The following is a 25,125-nucleotide window of genomic DNA, read 5'->3' on the forward strand; positions in this document are numbered from 1 at the left end:
TGTCGTCGTCGTCGCAATGGGTGAAGCTCAGGACTATTACAATGGCGGCGCGCCTCCCGCCCCACCGCAGCAGCCTCAGGGCGCATATCAGGGACAGGCATACGGACAACAACCTCCCCAATACGGCCAGAACTATGCGCCCCCGCTGCCAATGCAGCAGCAACATGGCTACCAGCAGAATGATTATGGCGAGCACAAACAAAGCTTCGAACAGACATTCAAGCTCGACAAGCCCAAGTACAATGATTGGTGGGCTGGGCTGTTGTTCATTGCCGTTTTCCTAGGCTACGTAGCCGTGAGCGTGATATCGATTCGGGGATATTGTGAGTGTTTCAACTTCAGTGCTGAATGGTGTTGGAGATGACGCTAATTCTTCAATTCAGCGCGAACAAACAGCGGAGGCATATACGGCGGCAACACGAATCAGTTTGCCCTCAATTCGAACACCATCATCCTATTCGCTTTCGTGCTTGGAATGGCCATTGTCTTCAGCTACGCCTACATGTGGGTTGCGCGAAAGTTCACCAAACAATTCATCTGGATTACCGGCATCCTCAACATCGTCTTTGGCTTCGTAACGGCGATTTATATGCTTTCAAGGAAATACTGGTCTGGAGGCATTGTTTTCCTGATATTCAGCATATTCTACGTTATCTGCTTCATTAGCTGGATTCCCAGGATTCCCTTCAGCGTCCTCATGCTGCAGACTGCCATTGACGTATCGAAGAAGTACGGACATACCTATGTTGTGTCGTTGATCGGTGGACTCCTCGCTGCGGCACTCGGCGCGTGGTACTCTGTTACTCTGGTCTCCATTTACGTGCAGTATACGCCAAACGGGGCCAACTCCAACTGTAGAAATGGAGTCGGCGATTGTGGTAACGGCAAGGTCATTGGACTACTTGTTTTCGTAACATTTGCCATGTACTGGATCTCAGAGTAAGTACTTGCATCGAATCTTGACTTCCAACTACTAACAATCCAAAAGGTGGCTCAAAAACACCATTCACACGACCATTTCCGGGGTGTACGGCTCGTGGTACTTCAACCCGAATGCCATGCCCAAGGGCGCAACTCGCGGTGCCTTCAAGCGCTCTGTGACATACAGCTTTGGCAGCATCAGTCTCGGAAGCTTGCTTGTCGCCATCATTCAGTTCCTGCGTCAAATTTGCTCCGCTGCTCAGCGTAATGCGGCTGGCGACGGCAACTTGATCGGTTCAATCCTGTTCTGCGTATTGGGATGCTTCATCGGCATCTTGGAGTGGGCTGTCGAGTTCATCAACAGATATGCCTTCAGCTACATTGCGCTCTACGGAAAGAGCTACGTTGCTGCCGCCAAGGATACGTGGAAGTATGTTGAGTTTACCAACATTTTGAGACGGATGCTGACGTTTGCAGGATGATGAAGGATCGCGGTATCGATGCGCTAGTTAACGAGTGTTTGATCGGCCCAGTTCTTTCTATGGGGGCTACGTTCATCGCCTATGCCTGCGCATTGCTGGCCTACCTTTACCTCATCTTTACCTCACCGGCATACAATACAAATGGCGGCTACACACCCGTCGTTGTGGCCTTTGCTTTCTTGATTGGCCTGCAAATCTGTAAGTCATCTGCAAACAACACGAGAATTGTACTAATCGTCTCTAGGCAACATCTTCACTACTCCTCTGGCGAGTGGTATTGATACCATCTTCGTTGCCATGGCATGGGATCCTGAGGTTCTCATGCGGGAGCACCCTGATCTTTACCACCGAATGGTTGCCGTGTACCCACAGGTCCAACAATCGATTCACGCATAGAAAAGAGGCATGCGCGATTTCTAGATGTTGACAATGCTTTTCTTGGTCGGAGCTTTTCTAAAACTTTTTAATCACGAGATACCACGTCAATCGATCGCGATCTGTTACAACCCAATTTTTCACGATGCACATTCCCATGGCGGGGCTCTTCCACCGATGGAGCTGGCTTGGCACAAACTAAAGACGGGAGAAGGTACCGATGACTCCACTCAAGCCTGGAGCTATGACGTATGACGTATCCAGCCCCGTAGACACCAGAAAGTGCCATCGGAGGCTGAGCACGTTGTTGGGAAGTGCATGATGCTTAGCCACGTCCACGGCCGAGAAGACACCGCGCTGCGATGTCTACATGACGAGAGGGGGGTTAGTTGAGTACAACGAATGAGCGATTAATGTATTTGCTTTTTCTAGCCTTGGGTCTCTTGGGTTGCCAGCGATATAGCGATAGCTGTAATACGGGGATTGCCTATGCAACGACAATTGCGATTGCCCTTACACATGTCGTTGTATGTGCCTGCCTCTGTTTAACGTTAGCGACTACCAATCGGGTTCCTCAACAACGTCACCGGGTTGCGGGGTCTATCCTAGGCCAGCTGCCAGCTTACCCGTCGTACCCCCAACATAAACACCTCGTCCCCTCTCTCACTTTGATACTACTGCACCTTCAATCAACCCTACTGCACACCGCCCTCACATAGAAGCTTCTGGCCAGGTAAGTCATGCCCCAATTACATGGCTGTCTCTCACTGCAGCCCAAATCACCCCGCCCCCGCCATACAAATACCCCACCAGCGCGCTTCCCCTTTCAAAACAAACACCGTTCTTCTCACCTTCATCCTCCACTTTCAAGTCTAAACAGACTCAATTAACACCACTTCTCCAGCTTAACCTCCCACTTACTACCACATACCAACCACACATCATGCCCTACGAGAAGAAGGCAGTCCACTTCGGCGGTGGTAACATCGGCCGTGGCTTCGTCGCCGAGTTCCTCCACAACTCTGGCTACGAGGTCGTCTTCGTCGATGTCATGGACAGCATCATCGAGTCTCTCCAAAAGACTTCCACATACAAAGTTACCGAGATCGGTGATGACGGCGAGCGCGAGTTCACCATCGACCACTACCGTGCCATCAACTCCAAGAACGAGATGGACAAGGTCATCGAGGAGATTGCTACTGCCGATGTTGTCACCTGCGCTGTCGGTCCCAACATCCTCAAGTTTGTTGCTGAGCCCGTCGCCAAGGCCATTGAGGCCCGCAAGCTCGACTACCCCATCGCTGTCATCGCCTGTGAGAACGCCATCAATGCCACAACTACATGGAGGGGTTTCATCGAGAGCAAGCTGAGTGAAGAGACCAAGAAGAACATCGACAGCAAGGCTCGCTTCGCCAACTCGGCTATTGACCGGATTGTCCCACAGCAGCCTCCCAACGCCGGTCTCAACGTTGTCATCGAGAAGTTCCACGAGTGGTGTGTTGAGCAGAAGCCCTTTGAGAACGGCGGTAAGAAGCCTGATGTCAAGGGTATCCACTACGTCGACGACCTTGAGCCATACATTGAGCGCAAGCTCTTCACTGTCAACACCTCACACGCTACTGCTGCCTACTACGGCCACCAGAACAAGATCGCCTACATCCACGAGGTTCTTCAAGATAAGAAGCTCCACGACATCGTGCGTGATGCTGTCAAGGAGACTGCCAACCTGATCGTCAAGAAGCACGGCGTTAGCACTCAAGAGCAGAGCGACTATGTTGAGCAGATCATCAAGCGTATCTCCAACCCTGTCCTCAAGGACAACGTCGAGCGTGTCGGTCGTGCTCCTCTTCGCAAGCTTTCTCGCAAGGAGCGCTTCATCGGTCCCGCTGCTCAGCTGGCTGAGAGGGGAGAGTCATACCAAACCCTCCTCGGCGCCGTCGAGCAGGCTTACCGCTTCCAGAACGTCGAGGGCGATGAGGAGTCTGTCGAGCTCGCCAAGATCCTCAAGGAGCACTCGCCCGAAGAGGTGGTCACCAAGGTCAACGGTATCGAGAAGGGCCATGCTCTCTTCGATCCTCTTGTCGCTATCGTCAAGAAGGTTCAGGGTAGCTGAATGTCCGACAGTAGACTGTAAGTACGAGTCACTGTGGTGGAAGGTGATGCCGGAGTATGGCAATGAGTATGATGAGCATAACATGAGAAGACCAAAGCACCTTGAGTGATGGCTTCATTTAGCGGACCTACAAAACTCGGGCATTGATGGGATGGAATTCCAGATAACGAGCACGAGAAACTAGTCATGAATATATACCCCTTCAGTTGATGTCTTGTCGTCCTGTGAACTTGTTGCTTGTTCTTGATGAAGTTTTGCCTGATTTGTCCTAGTATTTGTTGCTTGTTCGTGATAAATGTTTGCCTGATGTATCCTGGTGATGGTTGCTCAGATGTCTTGACTGTTCGTTATACATGTGGAAAAAAGAACAACGAAATATTTGTAGCTACACCACAACATATCAAGACAAGGCAGGAACGATACTCGAAAGAAAAAAAAGCTGAATAGCCGGTAACCCAACCAACCCTATAGAAAACGCCACGCAATGCTATCTCTAAACCAAGCCAAACCAAATAAACACCAGTACTTTCACCCTCAAGGCTCAAAGCTCTTCCGCCTCCCTCTCCACACCCCACCTCGGCCTCTCCCATGCCCCACCCTTCCCCTTCTCCAACCGAAACCCCACCTCAGTCCTCCTATCATCCGTCAACCGCCCCCACTCGAGCAACAACCGGAACATGTAAACTTCCATGTCCTCCTTCCTCAGCACCTTTTCCGTCCACACCTTGCCGTCCCTGGCAATCTTCTCCGCGGCTTTAATCTGGCCGTCCATCATGCGCTTGTTCCGCTCCTCGACGCCGTAGCCGCCAAAGTAGGCGAGGCTGGAGAAGACGTCGTGCAGGCGGAGGTCGACGGGGACAAAGTGTTTCCAGGCTGTGAGACGGCCTTCGTACCATTCGCGGAAGAGGGCGGCTTTGAAGACGACAGAGTTTGATTGGAGGAAGGGGATGAAGCGGGTGGAGAAGCCGGCGCCGTCCGTGTCCATGAGGTAGCGGTAGTGCCAGTGTTTGCGGAACTCAATGGGGTCGCCGAAGCCAAACTCGCGTGTTTGATCGGGGCAGTCTTGGCCTGCGCAGCGGGCGATGGGGCCGATGAGACGGATGTCAATCTTGGTCTCGAGGTACCGCTTGATGTCAGCCGTCCGCTTCATCATGTACTCGAATTGACCGCTGTGGTTCGGTTTTGCGAGGAGAATGGGCTGGCGGGAGGTTTCGTTGTTTACGAGGTGCACCAGTCGCTGGCGCAGCATACCTCTCCAGGTTCCATGTGTAGTCACGCCCTCTGTAGTTGTGCCACGCCAGAACAGTACATCTGTTTTTTCTTGGAAGGGGGCATCTGGATACTTCTCATCGAACCCGTATTTGGTCTTATCAGCATAGTTCCAAGGCGATGGGTACCGGATGTCAATGTACCCAGGGGCACGGCTCTGGCTGAAGACCGGAACGATGTCATGGGTGCCCATGAGACTTGATGGACTGAGATGCATGCCATGGAGGTTTGCAATGTCGGGCTGATGGCAAGGGTCTGATGACAATGTCCAATTTGCTACAAAAGCGCCAATGGAGTGAGCCTGAGTACAAGTATGGCAGAATGTCTTGGTATTCCAGTGACGCTCCTTGCGAGCTCTGGAGTTGGGCGAACATGCAACAGAGCCATACGTTTCGTATGACGACTTGATTCGAGCGTCTTCAAAGAAATGTGGGTCTGTCCTGACGCGGTCGATATCCAGCCACTTCTTTGCACGATCAGCGCTGAATTCCTTGGCAGGGCGGGCCGGCTCTGGCGTAGGGTAGGGCTGCGGATGATCTAGCGCATCCTGTAAGCGCTCGTAGGGTACCGCTACACGACTCTCGTCGTGCAGGTTGAAGGCTAGATCCATATCCGGAAGATGTTCGGCAAACTGCTGAATCATGGTCGTTGCGGTATCCATCATCCACTGATGTGTGTCAGGTACGTGACCAAGGGCTTCAGCTTTTCCGTCTCTTATACGGACACCCCCTATCCCCTCATGTGTAGCTAACACGGTCGCCGTACGCAACCGCAGATCATCGGGATTGAACGAAGAGAAGGGCGCAAGGTCTTGCTCAATGTTATCGTAATCGTCAATCACTATGGAATTCCGACCAACAGCAAAATGGTACCATCTGTCAAAATTAGGCGGCGGGTCGCGTTTATAGCGCTGCTGGTAGTGTATTACAGCCTCTGCAAGAGACTTGCTGCGATGCGCTTGCGACGCCCACTGGTCATGTTCCACTGACGCGACGTTGATTAGACTAGTGATTGGATGTTCCCGCACGGGGCCTTGTCGACGATATACAATGACACCAATGGAGAAGGCGATGAGGAGTGCGATGAATGCTGCGGACTGGTTCCTGCCCAGTCGGACTGGCACGGTAGTTCGGATCCGGGATTCTATGTTGGTATCCGTAACCAGGTGGATGATGAGAGCAATGGTAAGCAAGGTTAAACACAAGACAAGGCCCACGGTGGACTTTGGCGGAAATGAGTAGGACACGCCGGTCCCTAGCGCTCGAAGCACGCCGATGTATGCAGAAGAAAATGCAACAATGAGCACCGCGCTCATAACTCCGTATAACCGGGCCTGATGGTCAGCAAGATGCCAGGACGTATGGGGACTCAGACATACCGATTTTAGGAAACATAACGTCATAAAGGGTATCATCAACGATAAACGCAAAAGACCAAGGAGATACTCGGAAGAAAACGAGAGCATCCATTCGCGATGCTCGGGCATTGCAGGGTAGATGACAATGCCTGCGACAAGAAGGACTAATGACGATGCCTGTTGATTGTTAGTATGACGTTTGTGTTCAAGGGGGTGTTGGGACGCACGGTAAGTGTCAGGCCAACCAGCATATGGTTCGAGGTGCCGTCCTGGAGCTGGATAGTCCAGTCGTCGGGCTCAGAGATGCCATCGTCGACTAGGCGGTAGAGGACATGGACAATGACACAGTCTAGCAGGAAGCTGACCAGCTGTAGGGAAGGAATGGTGGTTGCCGACGCGTTTGCGATGGGGCAGATGTACGTCGAGCGGAGGGCGCTGGACTTGACGAGGACGAGGAAGCTGCTGATGGACAGCAAAAGGGAAGGGACGATGTAGCGGGTGGAGCCGTTGAAGATGAAGCTGTAAACGCGATCGAGTTGGGCGCGCGAGCGGCTGTCATTGCTCCAAGCGGGGTACTGACGCTGACTGGGGTGTCGGATACTGTGGTAGAGAGCGGTTACGAGAGGGAGGAAAGCCTATAATGGTCAGCCATGTTCACACAGCGAAGACATGGTGCGCACCAATGCAGAGGGCCCGCTGCACTCGACATGTTTCATGACGCGGTAGAAGATGGCGATGCGACCGCATATTGCGAACAGGAGCACCGTCAACAGGGCGCCGACAGCGCGGACACTCCAGGCTCGTCGTCGCCCTGGCTGGCCGGTCTCGGTCCATATCTCTTCGGCCGGGAGTCTATTTGGGACATTGTTCAGTGCGATGGCGATATACCTCGTCGGCGGTGGCGGCGGCGGCGGGTGTGGAGTGCGGGAGGGCCAGGCTTCAATTGCGATGAGGGCAAGGCCGGTGAGAAACAACACAATGCCGACCGTGTGCAGCGGCTTATCAAAGGCGAAGGAGTAGTCGATGGGAGTCGGGGTGCTCAGGTACCCAGATGCTAAAGCGAGGCCGCTATAGACATGTTAGCTAACGTTACTTACTGCACTCGCACTCGCACTCGCACTCATGCGCTTGTCACGGGCGTGCTTACCACGGGAAGAGGAGGGCCTTCCTGTCCATGACCACCGCATTCTTCGTGATGGTGAGCTACAACTGCGAAGCGTGGCAGCAATCGCGGCGAGAGACTCTCAACATGACGTGGTTTCGTGTGTGAAGCAATGTGACATGTACTCAGGCCTGCCTGGTCTCGTATGTTAAGTCAGCCAGGCACGCCCGGCTGCTCGGCACCTGTCGCACGCATCACCAGAAGGCTGTGCTAGACACCGCACTCCTATAACGGGACCGTGAGATGCCCGTGCTCCGACTCCCGGCCTTGTTTATTTTCTTCACCAGCTCTTGTTTACTACCCGTACCTATATCTACGGACTTTTCAACATGTGACCGTGTTTCCTTCACCTGCATCTTGCAGCAATCGTCGTGCCGGGAGGGTCGCGTCGCAGATCAGGGCCCTCAGCAACCCCGTCTTCAGGGACCGGCCAGCTTACATGGCACGATACCAACACGACGGTCAGCACGGCAGATACCGAAGGTTCCACGCCCGTTGTCGAGACGTGCCGAACTTGACATGGTGGCTGCTCGTACCCAAAATAGCCTCACATAGACATGGACATGAAGTTTGATGGAGATGGAGATTGTCAACGGCTAGCGTTGACGCACGCCCAGCTTGCGAATGGCGGGGTGCAGCTGCCAGTGGTACCGAATCTGCATGCGCCTGGGTGACACAGAATACTCGACGCGCTAGTATACAAAGTCTACTCAGACACACTGTCAAGTATTTTACACCATGTACTTCAAATTCACTTCCTCGTCAAGATTTAATGTCTATCATTATCTACACAGCTACATGTTACCATCTACATCTCCGCCGGCATAATTGACAACTACCTAGAGCCCCCCGACGCGTCCTACATCTTTCGGCCTACATCTACTGCCTCTGAATGTGCCGGCGAGTCATCCTTGCCAACGATGCCGGCCTCTTTGCTCTCAACCTGGTTCTCCGGATCAGCTGCATGAGCGTTGGTGATGCCAATCTCAGTCTCCGAGAAAGTGTCTGCCACGTTCCTGTAGGCCGGCACGAAGTTGACGCAGATGGTGTATGTCGCAGCAGCAACGAAAAATGCCAGTGGTACCGTCATAGCCGTCGCCGTGGGCGCGTATCCGTCAAGCGGCCTGGGTTTTCCGAGTGAATCACTTGCAGCAAAGAGAAGAGGTGGCACCACAGCACCGCCAGCAACACCTCCCACGATGAATCCTGATCCACGCTTTGAGTATTTGCCCAGACCGCGCATGCCGAGCGCCACGATTGTCGGGAAGATGATACTCTCGAAGAAGAGTACAATGTAGAGCATGCTCATACCAGTGTTGCCTCGCTCCGTAATTGCGGGGATGATGAAGATGATACAACCTGCCATGTACACAAGGAAGACCCATCGCGGCTTGACAAACTTCATGAGCGCACTTCCGATGAAACGGCCCAAAGTGAAGCAGCCCTGCGCACCCGCGAGGAACCGCGATGCTGTAGAGTTTGACGTTATCCTGCCCCCTACCACACGTGTTTCGGTAACATAGTTGATGAAAGCGCCAGCAATCGCAACCTGGGCTCCGGTGTAGCAGAACTGAGCAAATGTTGCGTGAAACAGGCGGTATTGCTTGCTGAAAGGCTTCTGATCAGTAGCTCCATGCGCACTTTCAGCCTGGAAGGCCATGTCGGCATCTGTCTCGATTGTCAGCACTGACCTAAGCCCAGCATTGAGCCGGCTTACCAGTAATCTCGGGAATTTCGGTGAAATAGTAAACAATGGCAAGAAGGAAGACGAATGACGCGATTCCGAGGTACGTCCATTGTACGTTTTCCAATGCTTTCTGATCAGTTCCTACATTGTTGAAGAAGACGTAGGAAGCCAAAACGGGCGCTACTACCGTTCCGACACCGTTAAAGGCTTGCGCAATGTTGATTCGGATCTCAGAGTACTTGGGCGGACCGCAAACTAATTCCATCAGTCTTGGGTTGCTAAATTCAACAGAGCAAATGATAACGCACCTGCAAGGTATGGGTTCGCGGCCGTCTCAAGGGAACCGAGACCGTTACCAATAACAAAGGTAGCTGCACAGAACCCTCCAAACGAACGGTATACAAGGCACGGCCACGCAAGCAAAGCGCCAATGCCGTAAAGAGTGAGGCCCCAGATGAATGTGGCTTTGTATCCCCAGTTGCGCAACAGCCAGTTTGCGTGCCCAAGTGATGCAAGCGGATATGCGCCAAAATATGCGGCTTGTAAACCAGAGGAACGAGAGCGTGTGACGCCCAAAGTGACCTGGAAGTGCTTGTTCAACGTGTCGATGAGGCCGTACGAGAAGCCCTACGTGCCAATTAGTCAGTTCCTCTCACAATGCAAAACGATCACGTCGCATACCCAGAGAAAGAACAAGATGGTAACGAGACAAAGCGGATAGATGGACTCGCGTAACGTGAGCTCCGCAGCCCGTGTCCTCTGATCATCGCGACTGCGTAGTGTAGGCCTCTTGAGGAACCCCATGGTGTACCTCTAAACAAGATAACGATACGAAAGCCGATAACAACGATAGTCAATGCCCGTCACGTAGCAGACCAGACGGAAAGTCGCAACTCAGCACAACACAAAACACGCGCACAAGTTCGGGCAGGCGGCGCCTCGATTATAAAGGGCAACGCTCACAATGGGCGATAGTGAAAAAGGTAACCACCCCTCCCCCTCCAGCCCCAAGAAGTAAGCGGCAGGTTTATCGGGGGGGCCTACGCAGCATGCCCCCATGTGCACGGTAACGAACCAGGTTGGACCTCAGCGGACGGTTCCTGCTACTCGAGCATGTCTGCCGTTGCGGGCCAAGCCCAGTCTTGCCCGGTTGTAGAAGTCGGGGTTTGGAGAAGCTGGGGTAGCGTGCGGAACAGCTAGCCCAAACGGGTGCTAGCGCGTTATCACGTTGGTGGAGTTTTTTTAGGGCCAGGTGATGAGTGTTCCTCGGCAGAGTGGTTGTTGCATGTTACCAGGACCGGATCGGGTAATGATTGTCACTTTTGTCGCGTCATGTTCGGGCTGTGTCGATCGTGGAATATTATCGAAGCATTGCGTGCATGCGAGGTGGAAGGTGTGTCGATTGGAGTTTATGACGAGCATCGGCTGATTTGTTTGTGGTAAGCCGGGACGGAAGATATTAGGCGGTAAGACAACAGGATATGTTTGTTGGTCGGAGAGAACAACGGCCGTGTTACAATATCCTTCTGTAAGCCTTCTATGGCCATGGGCATACCCTGTAGCAATCCTCGTATCAATTGCCTAAACTTCGGTTTGCGGTTGTTCACATGAAGGTTCAGGTTGTTACTTGTACTATCGTACCATTCTCTAACCCTTGTTCTTAAATTCCAAGCCACTTTCCTTCCTCACAACTCCATACACGCTAGGAATGTCACCCCGGTCTCCAAGCTCACTCTTCACACCGTCCAGTCTCTTCTGTGCCAATCCAAGCATCTTCATACTCTCCTTGGCGCCATTGCTCTCTGCAAGCGACATGGCATGTCGAGCATCCTTCCTCGCAAGATCAACATGGAACAAGGGCTCCTCGCGCTTATAGTAGTCGCCATCCAGCATACGCTGAGAGTAAGCTGTATAAGGACCTGGGAACATGGTGGAGATGAAGGTGTGAAGGTTATCGACTCCCAGCCCAGACTTCTCTGCCAAAACATGGCCTTCAGAGAGCTGAGAGACCATGTTTAGGATAAAGGTGTTGCCAATTACTTTCATGAGGGTGGCATTTCCAGCGGGCTGGCCCGAGTAGTCGATGTTTGCTCGGCCCATGACGCCGGTTGTGTATGGAACGACTCTGTCGCATGAAGCCTTTTGTCCTGCCGTCACACAGACAAGCTGCCCGTTGTCGGCCATGGCTGGGGCGCCAAATACTGTAATCATGTTAGTGATGGTCGAGATATCCACTACCCTATGAGAGCTTGACGTACCAGGCATGCCCACGAATCCAGCACCTTTATCTGTGATTCGCTTATCCAGTGCATTGGTTGTATCCGGATGCACAGTTGAGCAGTCCACAATCAGCTTGCCATTCACATCTTCCTGGAGCATTGCATCAACGGCCGAGTTGACGGCAGCGTCGTCACCGAGACACATGAAGATGATACCGGCCGCCTTGACAGCATCATTGACAGTGTCGACAACTTTGGTTTTGGAAGTGCCGAGCTTGGAGGAGAGATCTTCGGCCCGGGACTTTGTGCGGTTGTAGATGATGAGAGGCTTATCAAGTTGGCCCTTCTCTACCAAATTCTATATTTTAAGTCAACCATCTGATCGATTGGTCCAAGGCTGCTCCATACTTTGCACATGCCCTGTTACAGTCAGCATTATGGTTGACCTGATGATGGGGCGTACTGGCCCTGCCCATGTTGCCGAGGCCAATCCAAGCGAGTTGTGGAGCCATCTTGTCGTGTTCAGAATGCTTCGTATCTGCTTTGGAAGTACACGATGCCAAGTACAACGATTTATACAACCTCGATACTGGTTCCAAACTTACTCAGCACCGTCGTCATAGTGGTGTAGCCCCGGGGATGAGGCGGGCCGATGTCGGTTGCCAATGACGTTCAGACGAAAGTTTCCCTCTTACCATGTGCGGGCAGAAATTCCCCACCGCAAATCGCACAGTCAGAGCTGCTCCGAGCTCAACAATGCTTGTTCTTGTGCGGTTTCTGGAGGCTGCACGGTGACATGAAGAATGTTTATCTGGACCAAAGCCCCCGCGAGGGGCTTGGGGAAGGCTTCCAAGATCGTGCGTGCGACAATTTAGTCCATATTGGCTGGTGCTGATAGCCGATAGCTCCCCAAACGCGATGACACACAGAAGGTCTTCGAGACGACTCACCACAAGCAATTCCACACGGCCACTACCTCCGTCCGCCGATCCTCAAGTTCAGCGAAAGAGCGACAGCGCGCTGAACGCCAGCAACTGACGCGCCTGCTGAAGGAGTCACCGGGCAAGCGCGACGCGCGCAATTTCCTCAAGCAATTCGATGTCCCCAAGAAGAGCAAGGCGAGCATCACGGCAAAGGCCAAGGAGCTCGTGAGCGAGAATATACACAATGATTTGGCTTCGCTGCGAACGGGTGTGAACCTGGGTGATCTATACAAACCGACCGTCTTTACAAGAGAACCTCTACCAGAGGAGTCGTATGATGCTGAAAAGGATGAGCCAGTGCATCTGGCCCTGGTCAAGCTTCGCCAACCGCAGAAGCTGACTGATCGTACATTGGGAGATATCGCATTGACTCTGAGTCAAATGGCACGGCTTGGACTCAGTACTGCCGTGGTACTAGACTGTGACGAGGACACGAGCACGCACAGTATCGAAGTCAAGCCGGAATATGGAAACATGGTTAGAGAACAGGCTCTGCGTCTAGTGGCAGCTCTGGAGGACTACAACGAACCGGGATCTCTGCTGGTTGAGGACGTTTTGGGATATTCCCCATTGGACAACGACATGCCCAGTACAAACCAGGTGCGCGGGGGCGTTGAGGTGCAGCACACCTACCTGCTCTTCCCGCCCATCGACGACGGCGTCATCCCGGTCATCGCACCTTTCGCATACGACGAGAACCTCAAGAAGGTCAGAGTTCAGGCAGACGACGTTCTTCTTGCACTTGTTCGCGAGTTCGCAGGCCTTGGGCATTCCAATGGCATGGAGTCACCCCGCGGCTCATTGCACAAGACAAAGCGCGTCGTTGAAAGGCCTCTTTTGGACCGCATCATCATCCTCGATCCGCTGGGTGGCATACCGTCTGAGAACAGGGCTGATGGCGCACATGTTTTTGTCAATCTAGAAGCCGAGTATCGCGACATCAAGAAAGAGCTGCAGCAACTTTCGTCAAAGACCTCAAATGGTGCTGGTAGCCCAACATCGCTTTCCACAGGCAATCCGTTGTCAAAATTTGTTGAGCAGGAGGTGGTGTCATTGCCAGGTGTACAATCAGAAAACCTGGCTTCTTCTGCTCCTGTGCGTCACCTGAAGAACCTTGATGTTCTAGAGCGAGGCTTGAAATTGCTTCCTCCTTCATCGTCGGGTCTGATTTTGACACCAATGGAGGCTGCGACGAAAGCCATACCGGATGATGCGCGAACCACACCTTCCAAGAACCCCCTGCTACACAATTTACTGACCGACAAGCCCATGACATCTTCCTCGTTGCCAACGTCGCCCACATCTCGCTTCCTGGGCTCTGCAGCACCCAACCCCGCTACGTTCCTCAAAAAAGGCATACCCCTAACCATGATACCCGATCCGCGTGTACATGGACCGTGGCAGCCGCCCTCTGCATCGAATCCAAGCATTGAGCTAGCAGATGATCCACGCATAAATTTTCCCAAGCTTGTCGACCTCATCGACGACTCGTTCCAGCGGAAGCTTCACCCCAAGAACTATCTCGACCGTATCCATGGGCGCGTCGCTGGTATCATCATAGCAGGCGACTACGAAGGCGGCGCAATCTGCACATGGGAAACTCCGAAATCGCTTCAAGGAGCCACCCCCCCTTCCGTCTTGACTCCCGACTCACCTTACTGGATCCCTTACCTAGATAAGTTTGCTGTTCTCACCTCCTCACAAGGCTCGGGTGGTGTTTCTGATATCGTCTGGGCTGCGCTGACTAGAACCTGCTTCCCCGATGGCGTAGTCTGGAGGAGTCGGACGAGTAATCCGGTCAACAAGTGGTATCAAGAGAGGAGTATGGGCATGTGGAAGCTACCGGGAGATCAGTGGACAATGTTTTGGACTACTGAAGGCATTGTGGGGGGTTGGGAACAGGGCAAGTGGGGGGATGTTGATGATGCGAAGAAGCGAGATATGAAGAGGTGGGATGCGTGTATTGATGTTTGTAGTGGCATTGAACCGAGTTGGGCGGATGGGATACAACGAGATGATTAGGATTTTCTGGCATGTGAAAGTCTCGGTTCGACCATTGATGGAATTCCTACCACATTCATGAGGCACATACATTTCCTGACAATATCACAAAATTATGACTACCTCTTGGGTGTTATAAAATACTGGACATACCAGTATACAAAACCACTGTAGTCGCCAGACACGTCTATTGGGTGCTTATCACACTGCCTCAATGGCCCGCACAACCGCTCACGACACCCCCTGTCTACAACGACAGCAAATTCCACAGCGCCAAACTACCAGCAACAACCGGAGTCACCAACCTCAGCCTATTCCAGTTCGCCCACTTCCTCGCCACCTCCTCAGCCTCACCCAACTCCTTCTCCGAGCTCCTCTCCGCCAGCGCCTCCAGCTTATCATTCAACGGCTGCATATTCAGCGCCGAATGCAAAATCGTCGTCAAGTGCAGCGCAGCCGCCACACCAAATAGCTTCCAGTCGCTGCGCGCAAGCATACCCTCGCGGTACACGGCATAGCCCGCGTAGGAGTAGCCTAGGAATCCCAGCGTGGAAATGGGTCGGAAGAATTGGTTGCCGACGGTCCAGCAGAGGGGCCATTGACGGCCGAGGAGGCGGGCGCGGTCTTTGTGGTCGGGAGAGCCTGGTGGGGGGAAGGAGACGAGGAGGGCGGGGACCGTCATGTAGGATTGTGTTATGGCATTTCCTGTGGGTTTGGTGTTAATCGTTGGAGAGGTGAGGGATGGCTTGGGATGGCTTACCAGCGAGGATAAAGGAGAATGTTATGCAGGTTCCTGCTACACTCTTTACGATGATGTTGTCCGACATATTGGCGTGTAGATGTGTTTTCGTATGCTGCCAGCTAAAAGGTGATGTGTTCTTGTGTGTGTGTGTTGTGTGAAGTAGCAACGAAGGAAGTCAAGAGCACAAAACCAGCCCTCACAACCGAAACCCAGGATTAATCTTCTCCCACACCATAACTACATGGAAAAAATAACAACAACAACAACAACACCCGAAAGGTGTTTCGGCTTCTGGCTCCACTGCATGATGTGCGCGACATGCAGCAAGTGGGGTCCAAAGCATAACTCCCGCCATAGTGTTTGGTCTGCCTTGCCGCGGCTGTATTTCGGTTCCCCACGTCCACGGTCCGTCGTCGCCCCTTTCCTGCCCTTGTCCTTGTCCCTCTGCCCGCAACTCCCGAAAGCGGCTGCGGCATGCAGGATACCGATATTTTGCAAGGGGGATTACATCATGATGGGGTTAGTGAATGTGTTTCGGGGGCAGGGGGGGTTTGCGGTGGTGAAAGTTTGTTGCGGTTCTGCGAGGCTGGCCCCTGAGAGTCGGTGTGATGGTGGCTGGAGATGGGAGATGCTGTTGTAGATGCTTGGAGTTTCTACTTGGGGGAGGGGGTGTCAAGTGGCTGAAGGTGAAGGATGAGCTCATGCTCTATTGCTTCGAAGCTGTCTGTCAAACCACGATCTTACGACAGTGAGGTGGGGTCAGTATGCTACACCTTTGGCCTTCTCTCATCTCTACATATCCAGAGGCAATTGAGGCATAGCGGGTCGGTGGTGGATGCTTTTGAGATCTCGCGTCTGTCATCATCTCGTGGGTTCGTGACATCTTCATCCCCCGGGTCAGGCAGGAGCGAACCAGGCATGCTGGGGATCATCTCACATTTGCAGAAGGACATGCGAGGGCATCCCAACACAGCGCACATTGATATCATCAAGGACAGGATAGGAATACATTTATTGGAACCCCGCTGGATCCTTCGAACAACAGTCTAATATCCGGCACTAGACGTTAACCCCGCCGTGAGCGTTCATGCTTCTACGACTTGATAGATTGATCCTTCCATCCACTCCTCTCTGCCAGCCATGTTTCGAAATCGCACAGCTTTGGCTCTTCCTCCTTCAGCTTGTTGATATCTGCTCCATAGCCTTCCGCCGCAAACCAGGTGATCATGACGTTCACCTCTGTGACAGCCCACTTGAGCGCTGAACCAAACATGCCGTAGGTTGCTGGTAGCGGGCTGCCGATAACCCGCTCGAAGCATCCGCTCATCTCATCCATTGTAAGCTCATCCCCGGCGAGACCCTCGGCGCGTGCGTTCCATTCTTCGTGGTCCCTGAATGCTCGTGCACCAAAGAGGCCAATGTCTTCTACCGACACCCATTGGAGTGGCTTGCCCTGCAGTGTATCCCGGAGTGCAGCGAGGAAGACCTTGGTCGGGAACCCAGGCGCGAGGTTATCCATGAAAGCGACTGGCCGCAGGATAGTCCAGCCCAGGTTCTCTCCGTTCTTGCCAGCCTTCTCGAGTAGGTGCTGCTCGATCTCGTGCTTACTCCGGAAATGCGGGATTGGTGTACCGTTCTCAAAGCTGCGTTCGTTGCCGCCGCGGTCGACGCTAGAGTACACAAAGTGCTTGACGCCTTCCTCAAGCGACTTGTCGATCAGGGCCTTGCCTTGTACGACTTCGCTCTCGTGGGTTACATCCTTGCCGAGAGACACTTGAACAGAGTAGACGCCCCAGATCTGCTCTTCTTGACCGGCTTCCTTGAGTATGGACTTGGCAGCTGTAAAGAGTGCAGCACAGTCGTCTAGGTTCCCCTGCACCAGCTTGACGTCGGGGTGACGCTCCACGATCTTCTTGGCGGAACCGGAGTTGGCATCACGAGTGAGTGCCAGGAGGGTGTATTGGGAACTCGAAGGATGCGAAGCAAGCTGGTCGAGTACCGCACCGCCTTGCTTACCAGTCGCGCCAGTGACCAGAATAGCTTGTGTAGTGGCCATGGTAAGGTTGTTTGGTTCCAGTTGAAGAGTCGGCAAAGTCTGGATGAGCTTGGATGAGCTTGGACAAGCTTGGATGGTAAGAATGTGGTAGAGAGAACCTTGGAAACGTGTAACCGTGGAAATTGGAAGCAACTACAACCGAAGTGAGGAAGTTTCGATATAATGCACCAACTTTACTCAAACGCGTCGCACAAAGCCTAGGACATCCGGCCCCGCATACACGTCAGTCATCATCGTTGCTTCTGCAAAACGGAGTTCCACTCTTCTGATCGCATACCTAGCCTAAGTTGTGGACATTGTGGCGTCCGGGCGAATGAGTAATTCCCTTGAGGTTTCACAGTACGCTGGGTCGGTGAGCGACTCCCCGACATGGCGGTGATTATGCAGGTGCGTTGTGGCCAGGACTGCTCAACAACGTTGGAAACACGACATGGACCAAAGTTTCGCCGGCGTAGCGATTGCAAACTGCAATGCCACACGGTTCCATAGATCGTCATTGCTTGTCGGAGAGATCCGCGGCCTCGACGATCGACCGGGTAGATACTGTAGTGGGACGCCAGATCGATCTTACCCGCTACCGACAACCAGTAAAACAAGACAGAAACCTCCACGCAGTAGGACGAAGCTGCTTGCAAGCAAAGTTTGGACTACGCAGAACCCCGAATCCGATATTACACCTGCATAATCAAATCGTTGTCGTTGTCCACAGCATGGCACAAATCCGCTTCACGCTATTCAGGTTCTGACTCGTAGCCTGCATGCTCGTGGGAATCACAGACCTAACTTCACTTGTCAAGGTGTTGGTCTCACGGCAGGCAAAACACCGTGACATGTGAAGAGCTTCCACGAGCACGTACTCAGGTATTTCAGCGCGCATTCGCTTTCGGAATGTTTCCAAGGCTTTACCAAGACCACGCACCCAAGAGACCTCAACGCCATCACGTAGGCGCTGAGTATCTTCGTACCACCACATAGACACGTTGAACTCGACTAACTCACAGTAGAACAGAGGAGTTGGCGAGGCTAGCAATGCATTCTCCTACGAATACAAACATTGTGGTTGTACATGGGGAAGATGAAACGCGGGACCGATATCAGAACTGAAACAGGCTGCCTATATTTGACTGCCGGGACCACGACAGTGCTGATGTTGACTGTCGTGTTCTTCAAGATAGGTAAAGATAGAAAGAGGACCAGAGGAACACAGGTGTGCCTTGACGGCGCAGAATGACGGCGCTATCAGGAGAACATGCAGCTGGTGATGGCAGAGGTCCACGTCTTCAGCCTTGAATTGTCACATGGACAATGGTTTTGCTGTTTCGAATTCCTTTTTCCTCGACCATGTACATGTCGCACAATTCAGTTTAGTTGGATATGCATGGAAGTCGACGGTAGAAGATATCCCATCACGTGCATCCTGTTTCCTGCTCAAGCGTACAGTAGACGCGATTAGCTCCAACCCACATGTCTAAGACATGCATTCCAAGACCACTCTATCATGCTGTACTCGCAAGAAAAAGCCCAAGTGCCATAACAACAGCCACCACCCTGCACCCCACCCCATCACAACATCATCTTTCTACACCAAACCAACAATCAATAAAATTCCAAGCAAAGTACACTGCCCCCAAATACCCGTAACAGTACCACCCGCCCCTAGGCCCTGCAGCAGCCACACTAACGCGCGTGCATCACATCCGCGTCATAGACTTTGCCGCTCCTTCCCACACCCGACGGCACAGCACGCAACGCAACTTTCTCAAAATAAATCCCCCCCCCCCAACCCGTTGCTTCTTGATTCCCCGTTGTTCCGATGGAGAGCCGTGGTTATGTGGATACGCCGACCGGTGCTAGTCGGGCCCGATATCGTTTTGTTTTGTTTAGCAACGATAGCGGACGGGGCGGATGGGGAGGTGTGCACTGCGTGCGGCACCGGGTGGCATGGCCTGGCCGTTTTGCCGTTGACTGACAAGTTTGAGGTGCCAGTGCAGTGCATGATGAGGGGGGGGAGTTTGCCCGTTGATCCGATGGAGGACGGGTGAGGGAGGGAAAGTTTTTTTCCGTCATGGATAGGGTTTTGTGGTCTACATTGTTGTTGTTGAGATTTGAGAGTTGTGGCAGAGTTTGGCAAAAAGCAATATGGGAAACACGGTTAGAGCGATAACGCTGTAAAACAAGCAGGAAGAGACAACAACAACTCTGCTTTGCGCCAGATTCTTGTGCTGGTTCTGGTCGAATGTGCGGTACTACTGAGGATATCAGGGCGTATCTTCAAACATGTCTGTTGTACCAAATAGGTAGGCACGTCCTGAAGCTGTCTAGCGCCTCGTTTTCCGAGATATCTAGCTCTTGTCAGCGCATCTGCTTACCCCTCTTCATCAGCACACCATCTTTTTCTTAACAAAGGCCGCCCTCGATCTGACTGTGTTGTCAATGCATGGCAGACGAAGATGTAGAAATCGCCGAGTCTGCAATTGCTGGGCGTTGGGCGGCGCAGATTGCCGAGCCAACGGGCACTCCCGCACAAGCGCCTCCTTTTGCATGAGGTGTTCTGAGATGTACGCCTAGCGTGAGGTAAACTCTCCACTGCTCAGGAGTGTGGTCTGGTTCTGCTCAGTACCATAGAAGGAAGTACATTCACGTATAGCAAACTGCATGCTGCGTATGAACCGGATAAGACCTTGTGCATGAATGCTTGTAAGAATATTGATCTTTCATTCATCCATCCTCTATCTTCTAATCCTTCTTCCACCTCGAGCTCCGTGCACAATATTGGCCCAAAGCTTAATCCCAATCACCAGCGCCAAGCTCAATTGGCTTGCCCGCCCTCATGTCGTCCATAATCTTCTCAATGCTCCATGGCTCGTACTTGTATCCCTTGGGGTAGTTTGGCTCAAACTTGTCCTCATCCTTCATGTCGATGCCCTCCTTGATACTCTGAGCGCTCTTCTCGTAGTTCTCGTACACATACGCTTCAGGGTCGTGAGACCATACCCACGCTGGAAGCTTAGGCGCAGCGCGGCGCGGGTCGATCTTGACCTTGTCCCAGTCGGTATCTTGGAGGAGCTCTGCGTTCGAGAAACCGAGCTTCTGCGCGCATGAATTGCGGATGAAACTATTGTGTGCTTGTTAGTAGTGTGCTGCAAATTTGGAAACAAGCAACTATGCCTACCGGAATCGAATGTGCACGCGAACGGACTGGGGGATGTTCTCCTTGCCGCCGACCTGCAGACAGGAAGCTATTGAAATGGCATCCTCAATTGCTTGTGTTGCGCCATTGCCGGATGCAGGGAGGTAGGAGTGTGCGGCGTCGCCGATTTGGATGACACGAGCGCCGGGAGACGTCCAGCTAGGCTGAGGGTTGCGCCATAGGAGCTCGAAATTGACAATGGTGTTTGGTGGTGTGGTCTCTACGAGCTTCTTGAAGATCGGAGCCCACTTGTGCTTTTCCATGCCAGGCATCGTGTCCATACCATCAAGTACTTCCTGTTTGTCGATTGTGTTGCTCCAGCTCTCCTTTTCTGTGCCAGTCACATCGTGGTTCATAATCCAGACCATGACATCCTCGCGAGACAAGGTAAGCGCGTATGTAGACGGACTGTAGGGGATCAGTATATTGCGCGCATCACAACATTCAAGTTTCTTACCCCAGCCATGTCCTCACAATTGGCTCGTTTCCTGGCATCATCTTGAAGAACTCCTTGACCTCAGGGTCCTTCTCCATGGCCTCTCTGGGGAACGCAGCACGCCACATGGCCCTGCCCGAGGGTCGTGCGCGCACCTGTCCGCCAACCAACTTTTGACTCTTTGAACCGACACCATCGGCAGCAATCACAACATCGGCCTCGTAGCGCTTGCCATCGTCGGTAGTGCAGCCACCCTTGCCCGTCTCTTCGTCCTCAAAGTAGTCAACGACCCTGCGGTTGAATTCCACAGAAACACCAAGGTTTTCAACCGCATTGACAAACATCTTGTAGACGAGCGGGCGCATCTGGAACTCGCCAGGCGGGGTGTCAGGGTCCAGTCCCTGCGCTCGCAGACGGTCCGCGACCTTCTTGGGCCCGATAACTACCTCTCCCGAGTGCTTGAATGTCTCAATCCAAGCATTGTGGAGGGATATCTTCTTGTATTCCTTTAGCAGCTCGGGCCAATGCTTCAGGAAGCGGGTTGCGCTAAGGCCCATGAAGTACATGTCACCTAGACACGTGATGAGCTATGCACAACATTTGAAGCACGTATAACAATGGACGTGGTGCTTACCCGCGGTGTTGATGTCCGCATTTCTTTCCAAGACGCGGACATTGTGGCCTTTGCGCGTGCATTCGAGCGCGGCAACAAGCCCAGCCAAGCCAGTACCAACGATAAGGACGTCGATGCCAGTGCTGGGATAAGACCCTACAGGCTTGGACTCCATGGTGGAGTCGCGAGAGGTAAGTGCGTGAGGCATGATTGCAGACTAGTTCGTGCAGTGGAACTGATGGATGTGCGTTGTGAAAACTAACATCGACAGAAAGCTCGTCTGCTCTTTCTACATCTTAAGGGTCGCGATAGTTGCATTCTCCGTTGGGGGACCAGTGAGGGTTGCCGAAGGCCCTCCGACATCCGACAAGCCGAGCTGTCTCAAAGTTGTACTTTTGCCCTCGCACACTCTCATGCAAGCTGCAATGATGCGTAAACTTGGCGGCGGATTGTCAGGAACATGGCTTCTTCGGGCGCTGGGCTGATGTCCATGACGATGGAAGGTTGAGTGCGCTAGCGAATCCTCCCTGGCAGGTGCGCCCGTGCGCCACGCTATGGTTCCCCACAAACTCCGGACGGCCAAGGCCTGCAAGCTAAGCAAGGCTCATGCGGGATCGAATACAAGGCTGCACTGTACGACTGCTGTACAGGTAGTGCTGAGGTCTTCGTAGCTATAGCCTAGATCATATCCTGCCCCACGTGGGCAATACATCAGCAATGTACGATGCTGTGTCACGTCGCTAATTCAACCTCATATTTCTTATGACGCTTAGACTCGATCTGAATGGGTTTGATGGAAAAGTCATGGCGATCAGGCTGGCCAAGCTGACTGCCTTGCTTGTAATAGACTGCAGGGCCATCAGCAGCAAGGCATATCAGCCTCAGGACTGCAGTTTCTTCGTCTCGCCAAGGTAGTCGGGAGTATTGATGACGATTAGGAGTTTCTGTGACACTCGTGCCGAGAACTACGAAGCCTATACCGGTACAGAACGTCGACGGCGCATCGATTTCTCCGGTCACCGACTAGGATGTTTCTTGCTATCATCGATACTTGCCGGTTTGAATCAACGTGTGTGGCATGGACCACAATAGGAACATGTCCGCAGTGAGGATTGGCCCCTGCATTCAGGGAGTGCTGATCTGTTACGCACATCCTCGTGTGTCAGAAGCTAATCCATGACGATCTCTATGCTGATTTGGCCCACCATCCCAATTTAGTCCAACTCGAACCCCCAACGGGCCTTCATGTCGGCGGCCGCGAGCACCGACACCTTCTCTCTTCCACGGAGACGGGTATCAGCCTTCGAGATCTACAAGGGTGTTGATTGAGATGGCGTTTGCAAACTATGGGTTGACAGATTTCGAGTGACGGCCATTGGGCGAGCATGCTACCCGTCACACCAGATGAACCTTGGACACGTCAACCCCGGGCAAAGGAGGAATCAGCCGCTTACCGCATCTCCCTGCTAATCTGCAAGCGGTACACCATCTGTTTAACCGTGCGTCGGCGATGCTCACTTAGTTGCCGATGCGTGTAGTATGCGGACGATGGTGCAATGGGGCCAACAGTAGTAAGTGTCTATATGCCCATAAAACGACCACTGGGGAGCCGGCTAGGTGTAGTGTTCCTGGAAGCTGTGGTGTGATATCTAGCTGCCTCCCCACGTCCATTACCTGATCGTTACCTTGTGTGCCACTGAATACTCAGTCGAGATCCTTGGCAGCAGTCTTTCGACACCGACCATCTCTGGCCTGGATCTTTCGACACTCCTACCGGTTGTCGTATTGTCAAGATGCATTCATTCACCGCTTATGCGCTCGGAGTCGCATTCCTAGGCCTTGTCGTATACGCAGCAACCGAGGCCTTCACCAAGTACGACAAGCGATACAATGTCCAGAACATGCCTGGGCCAAGGCTGGTGCCGTGGATTGGACGTATCCACGACCTTCCCATCGATTTCATGTGGCTGAAGTTCCAGGAATGGGCCGACACTTATGGACCCATCTATCGAACGAAGATGCTGGGCGCCAACTTTGTTATCATTTCGGATGAGAAGATCGCCGAAGATATGCTCGTCAAGAAGGCCAAGCTTTACTCCGACCGTCCTGAGATCAAGTCTTTATTTGATGCGAAGAGCACATACGGATCTATGGAGTACCTTCCCCTCATGGGAAAGAACCGTAAGTTAATGCTTTTAACTGCATTGGAATGTCGCTGACCATGGCAGAATACTGGGCTCGTCAGCGCAAATTTACACATTCTTATCTTACCGGCGCCACTAATGTACGCTACAATGGTATCATGGAATTCGAGGCCAAGCGATGGATGGCCAGGCTGCTTGAAAACCCCGATGACTTTTGCTTCTCGCTTGAGGACATGTGCTCCAAGGTCATGTGCCAATTGACATGGGCCGATCACTCGCTCAGTCTTCCTCTTACTCCCAGCGCATGGGGTCTCCTTACTCAGATGTCTCCCGCTGGACCTATCACCAATGTATTGACCCCTCTCTGGGATTGGGTGCCAGAAGCAGTGAACCCATGGAAAATCAGGGAGCGCAAGCGCCACGACGAACAACAAGCTTTCTTCATGAACTGCCTGCAAAACACCAAGAAGAAAATGGCCAACGGCAAGCAGCAACCCTGTTTCACCAAGAACTACCTGGAGACGGCGGAAAAGACAAGCATTTCGGGCGACTATGAGGCGTCTTGTGTTATTGGCATGATGGCACTTGTCGGTATTTTCACCGTCACGGGTCCTATTTACTACTTCTTGATCAGCATGGTTCATCACCCGGAATGGCAGGTCAAGTGTCAAGAGGAGATTGACCGTGTCTGTGGAGACAAGCCTCCTGCCGTTGCCGACCTACCCAACCTTCCGATTCTGCGCGCTTGCATCAAGGAGACAATGCGGTGGAAGCCTACTGTTCCAACTGGTAAGTACACGTGCCGAGGTTGAAAGGCACTTTTGCTAACAGCAATACAGGTGTTGCACATGAGGCTGAAGCCGACGACTGGTTCCAGGGTTTCTTCATTCCCAAGGGCACTCGTATCCTTCCTCTCGACTATGCATTTCTCCGTAACCCCGTAAAGTACCCTCAGCCTGAGGAGTTTCATCCCGAGCGCTGGTTGGAAGCTGGCTGGCCGACATTTCAGGAGCCTTTAACCAAATACCCGGACATCGTTGGCATGACTTCTTTCGGCTGGGGCCAGCGTCAATGTCTGGGCATGTCCATCACTCGCGATGAGACTGTGACCGGCTGTGGTGCCCTGATGTGGCTTTTCAACCTCAGGCGAAAGATCGACCCCGTGTCAGGCAAGGAAATTGAGGTGCCACTGAACAAGTCCAACTCACTGCTCATCATCAAGCCAGATCCCTGGGAGATGGCTTTCCACCCGCGCAGCGAGAGCCGCAAGCAGCAAGCGCTTGCGCTCTGGAAGGAGGCCGAGGACAAGGAGAAGGAGGAGCGTTCCGATTTTTTGAGGGATTCAGCGGTGAAGAGGGGGCTTGTACAGCCATAG

At 52.9% G+C, this 25,125-nt stretch overlaps 10 protein-coding genes across 10 annotated transcripts; 4 read left to right on the forward strand and 6 right to left on the reverse strand.

Moving 5' to 3' along the window:
• Positions 1 to 16: 16 nt before the first annotated feature.
• Positions 17 to 1,799, forward strand: PtrM4_072520 (PotE, Amino acid transporter; the record flags this gene model as incomplete). The annotated part of the gene is made up of 5 exons (XM_066105990.1): positions 17 to 323; positions 384 to 939; positions 989 to 1,351; positions 1,399 to 1,601; positions 1,648 to 1,799. 5 exons carry the CDS (start codon positions 17 to 19, stop codon positions 1,797 to 1,799), a joined length of 1,581 nt encoding a protein of 526 aa, XP_065964617.1.
• Positions 1,800 to 2,721: 922 nt separating this feature from the next.
• Positions 2,722 to 3,891, forward strand: PtrM4_072530 (MtlD, Mannitol-1-phosphate-altronate dehydrogenase; the record flags this gene model as incomplete). Its single annotated transcript, XM_001941450.2, has 1 exon — positions 2,722 to 3,891. One exon carries the CDS (start codon positions 2,722 to 2,724, stop codon positions 3,889 to 3,891), a length of 1,170 nt encoding a protein of 389 aa, XP_001941485.1.
• A 541-nt stretch (positions 3,892 to 4,432) lies between these two features.
• Positions 4,433 to 7,693, reverse strand: PtrM4_072540 (DUF566 multi-domain protein; the record flags this gene model as incomplete). The annotated part of the gene is made up of 6 exons (XM_066105991.1): positions 4,433 to 6,493; positions 6,539 to 6,694; positions 6,745 to 7,152; positions 7,198 to 7,369; positions 7,493 to 7,585; positions 7,665 to 7,693. 6 exons carry the CDS (start codon positions 7,691 to 7,693, stop codon positions 4,433 to 4,435), a joined length of 2,919 nt encoding a protein of 972 aa, XP_065964618.1.
• Positions 7,694 to 8,538: 845 nt separating this feature from the next.
• Positions 8,539 to 10,170, reverse strand: PtrM4_072550 (FucP, Fucose permease; the record flags this gene model as incomplete). Its single annotated transcript, XM_066105992.1, has 4 exons — positions 8,539 to 9,347; positions 9,397 to 9,621; positions 9,675 to 9,993; positions 10,048 to 10,170. The coding sequence occupies 4 exons, from the start codon at positions 10,168 to 10,170 to the stop codon at positions 8,539 to 8,541; spliced, it is 1,476 nt and encodes a 491-aa protein (XP_065964619.1).
• An 843-nt stretch (positions 10,171 to 11,013) lies between these two features.
• On the reverse strand, positions 11,014 to 12,097 carry PtrM4_072560 (MmsB, 3-hydroxyisobutyrate dehydrogenase and related beta-hydroxyacid dehydrogenase; the record flags this gene model as incomplete). The annotated part of the gene is made up of 4 exons (XM_066105993.1): positions 11,014 to 11,567; positions 11,625 to 11,943; positions 11,994 to 12,005; positions 12,032 to 12,097. 4 exons carry the CDS (start codon positions 12,095 to 12,097, stop codon positions 11,014 to 11,016), a joined length of 951 nt encoding a protein of 316 aa, XP_065964620.1.
• A 291-nt stretch (positions 12,098 to 12,388) lies between these two features.
• On the forward strand, positions 12,389 to 14,590 carry PtrM4_072570 (ARG2, Acetylglutamate synthase; the record flags this gene model as incomplete). The annotated part of the gene is made up of 2 exons (XM_001941446.1): positions 12,389 to 12,442; positions 12,491 to 14,590. The coding sequence occupies 2 exons, from the start codon at positions 12,389 to 12,391 to the stop codon at positions 14,588 to 14,590; spliced, it is 2,154 nt and encodes a 717-aa protein (XP_001941481.1).
• A 226-nt stretch (positions 14,591 to 14,816) lies between these two features.
• On the reverse strand, positions 14,817 to 15,396 carry PtrM4_072580 (DUF1772 multi-domain protein; the record flags this gene model as incomplete). The annotated part of the gene is made up of 2 exons (XM_001941445.1): positions 14,817 to 15,274; positions 15,330 to 15,396. The coding sequence occupies 2 exons, from the start codon at positions 15,394 to 15,396 to the stop codon at positions 14,817 to 14,819; spliced, it is 525 nt and encodes a 174-aa protein (XP_001941480.1).
• A 1,008-nt stretch (positions 15,397 to 16,404) lies between these two features.
• On the reverse strand, positions 16,405 to 17,367 carry PtrM4_072590 (NmrA family protein; the record flags this gene model as incomplete). Its single annotated transcript, XM_001941444.1, has 1 exon — positions 16,405 to 17,367. The coding sequence occupies one exon, from the start codon at positions 17,365 to 17,367 to the stop codon at positions 16,405 to 16,407; it is 963 nt and encodes a 320-aa protein (XP_001941479.1).
• A 2,784-nt stretch (positions 17,368 to 20,151) lies between these two features.
• PtrM4_072600 (UbiH, 2-polyprenyl-6-methoxyphenol hydroxylase and related FAD-dependent oxidoreductase) lies at positions 20,152 to 21,814 on the reverse strand (the record flags this gene model as incomplete). Its single annotated transcript, XM_001941443.2, has 4 exons — positions 20,152 to 20,482; positions 20,540 to 20,965; positions 21,015 to 21,564; positions 21,628 to 21,814. The coding sequence occupies 4 exons, from the start codon at positions 21,812 to 21,814 to the stop codon at positions 20,152 to 20,154; spliced, it is 1,494 nt and encodes a 497-aa protein (XP_001941478.2).
• A 1,585-nt stretch (positions 21,815 to 23,399) lies between these two features.
• Positions 23,400 to 25,125, forward strand: PtrM4_072610 (CypX, Cytochrome P450; the record flags this gene model as incomplete). The annotated part of the gene is made up of 3 exons (XM_001941442.1): positions 23,400 to 23,787; positions 23,835 to 24,539; positions 24,590 to 25,125. 3 exons carry the CDS (start codon positions 23,400 to 23,402, stop codon positions 25,123 to 25,125), a joined length of 1,629 nt encoding a protein of 542 aa, XP_001941477.1.

Source organism: Pyrenophora tritici-repentis, chromosome 2 (assembly GCF_003171515.1).
Source record: "Pyrenophora tritici-repentis strain M4 chromosome 2, whole genome shotgun sequence".
Lineage (NCBI taxonomy): Eukaryota > Fungi > Ascomycota > Dothideomycetes > Pleosporales > Pleosporaceae > Pyrenophora > Pyrenophora tritici-repentis.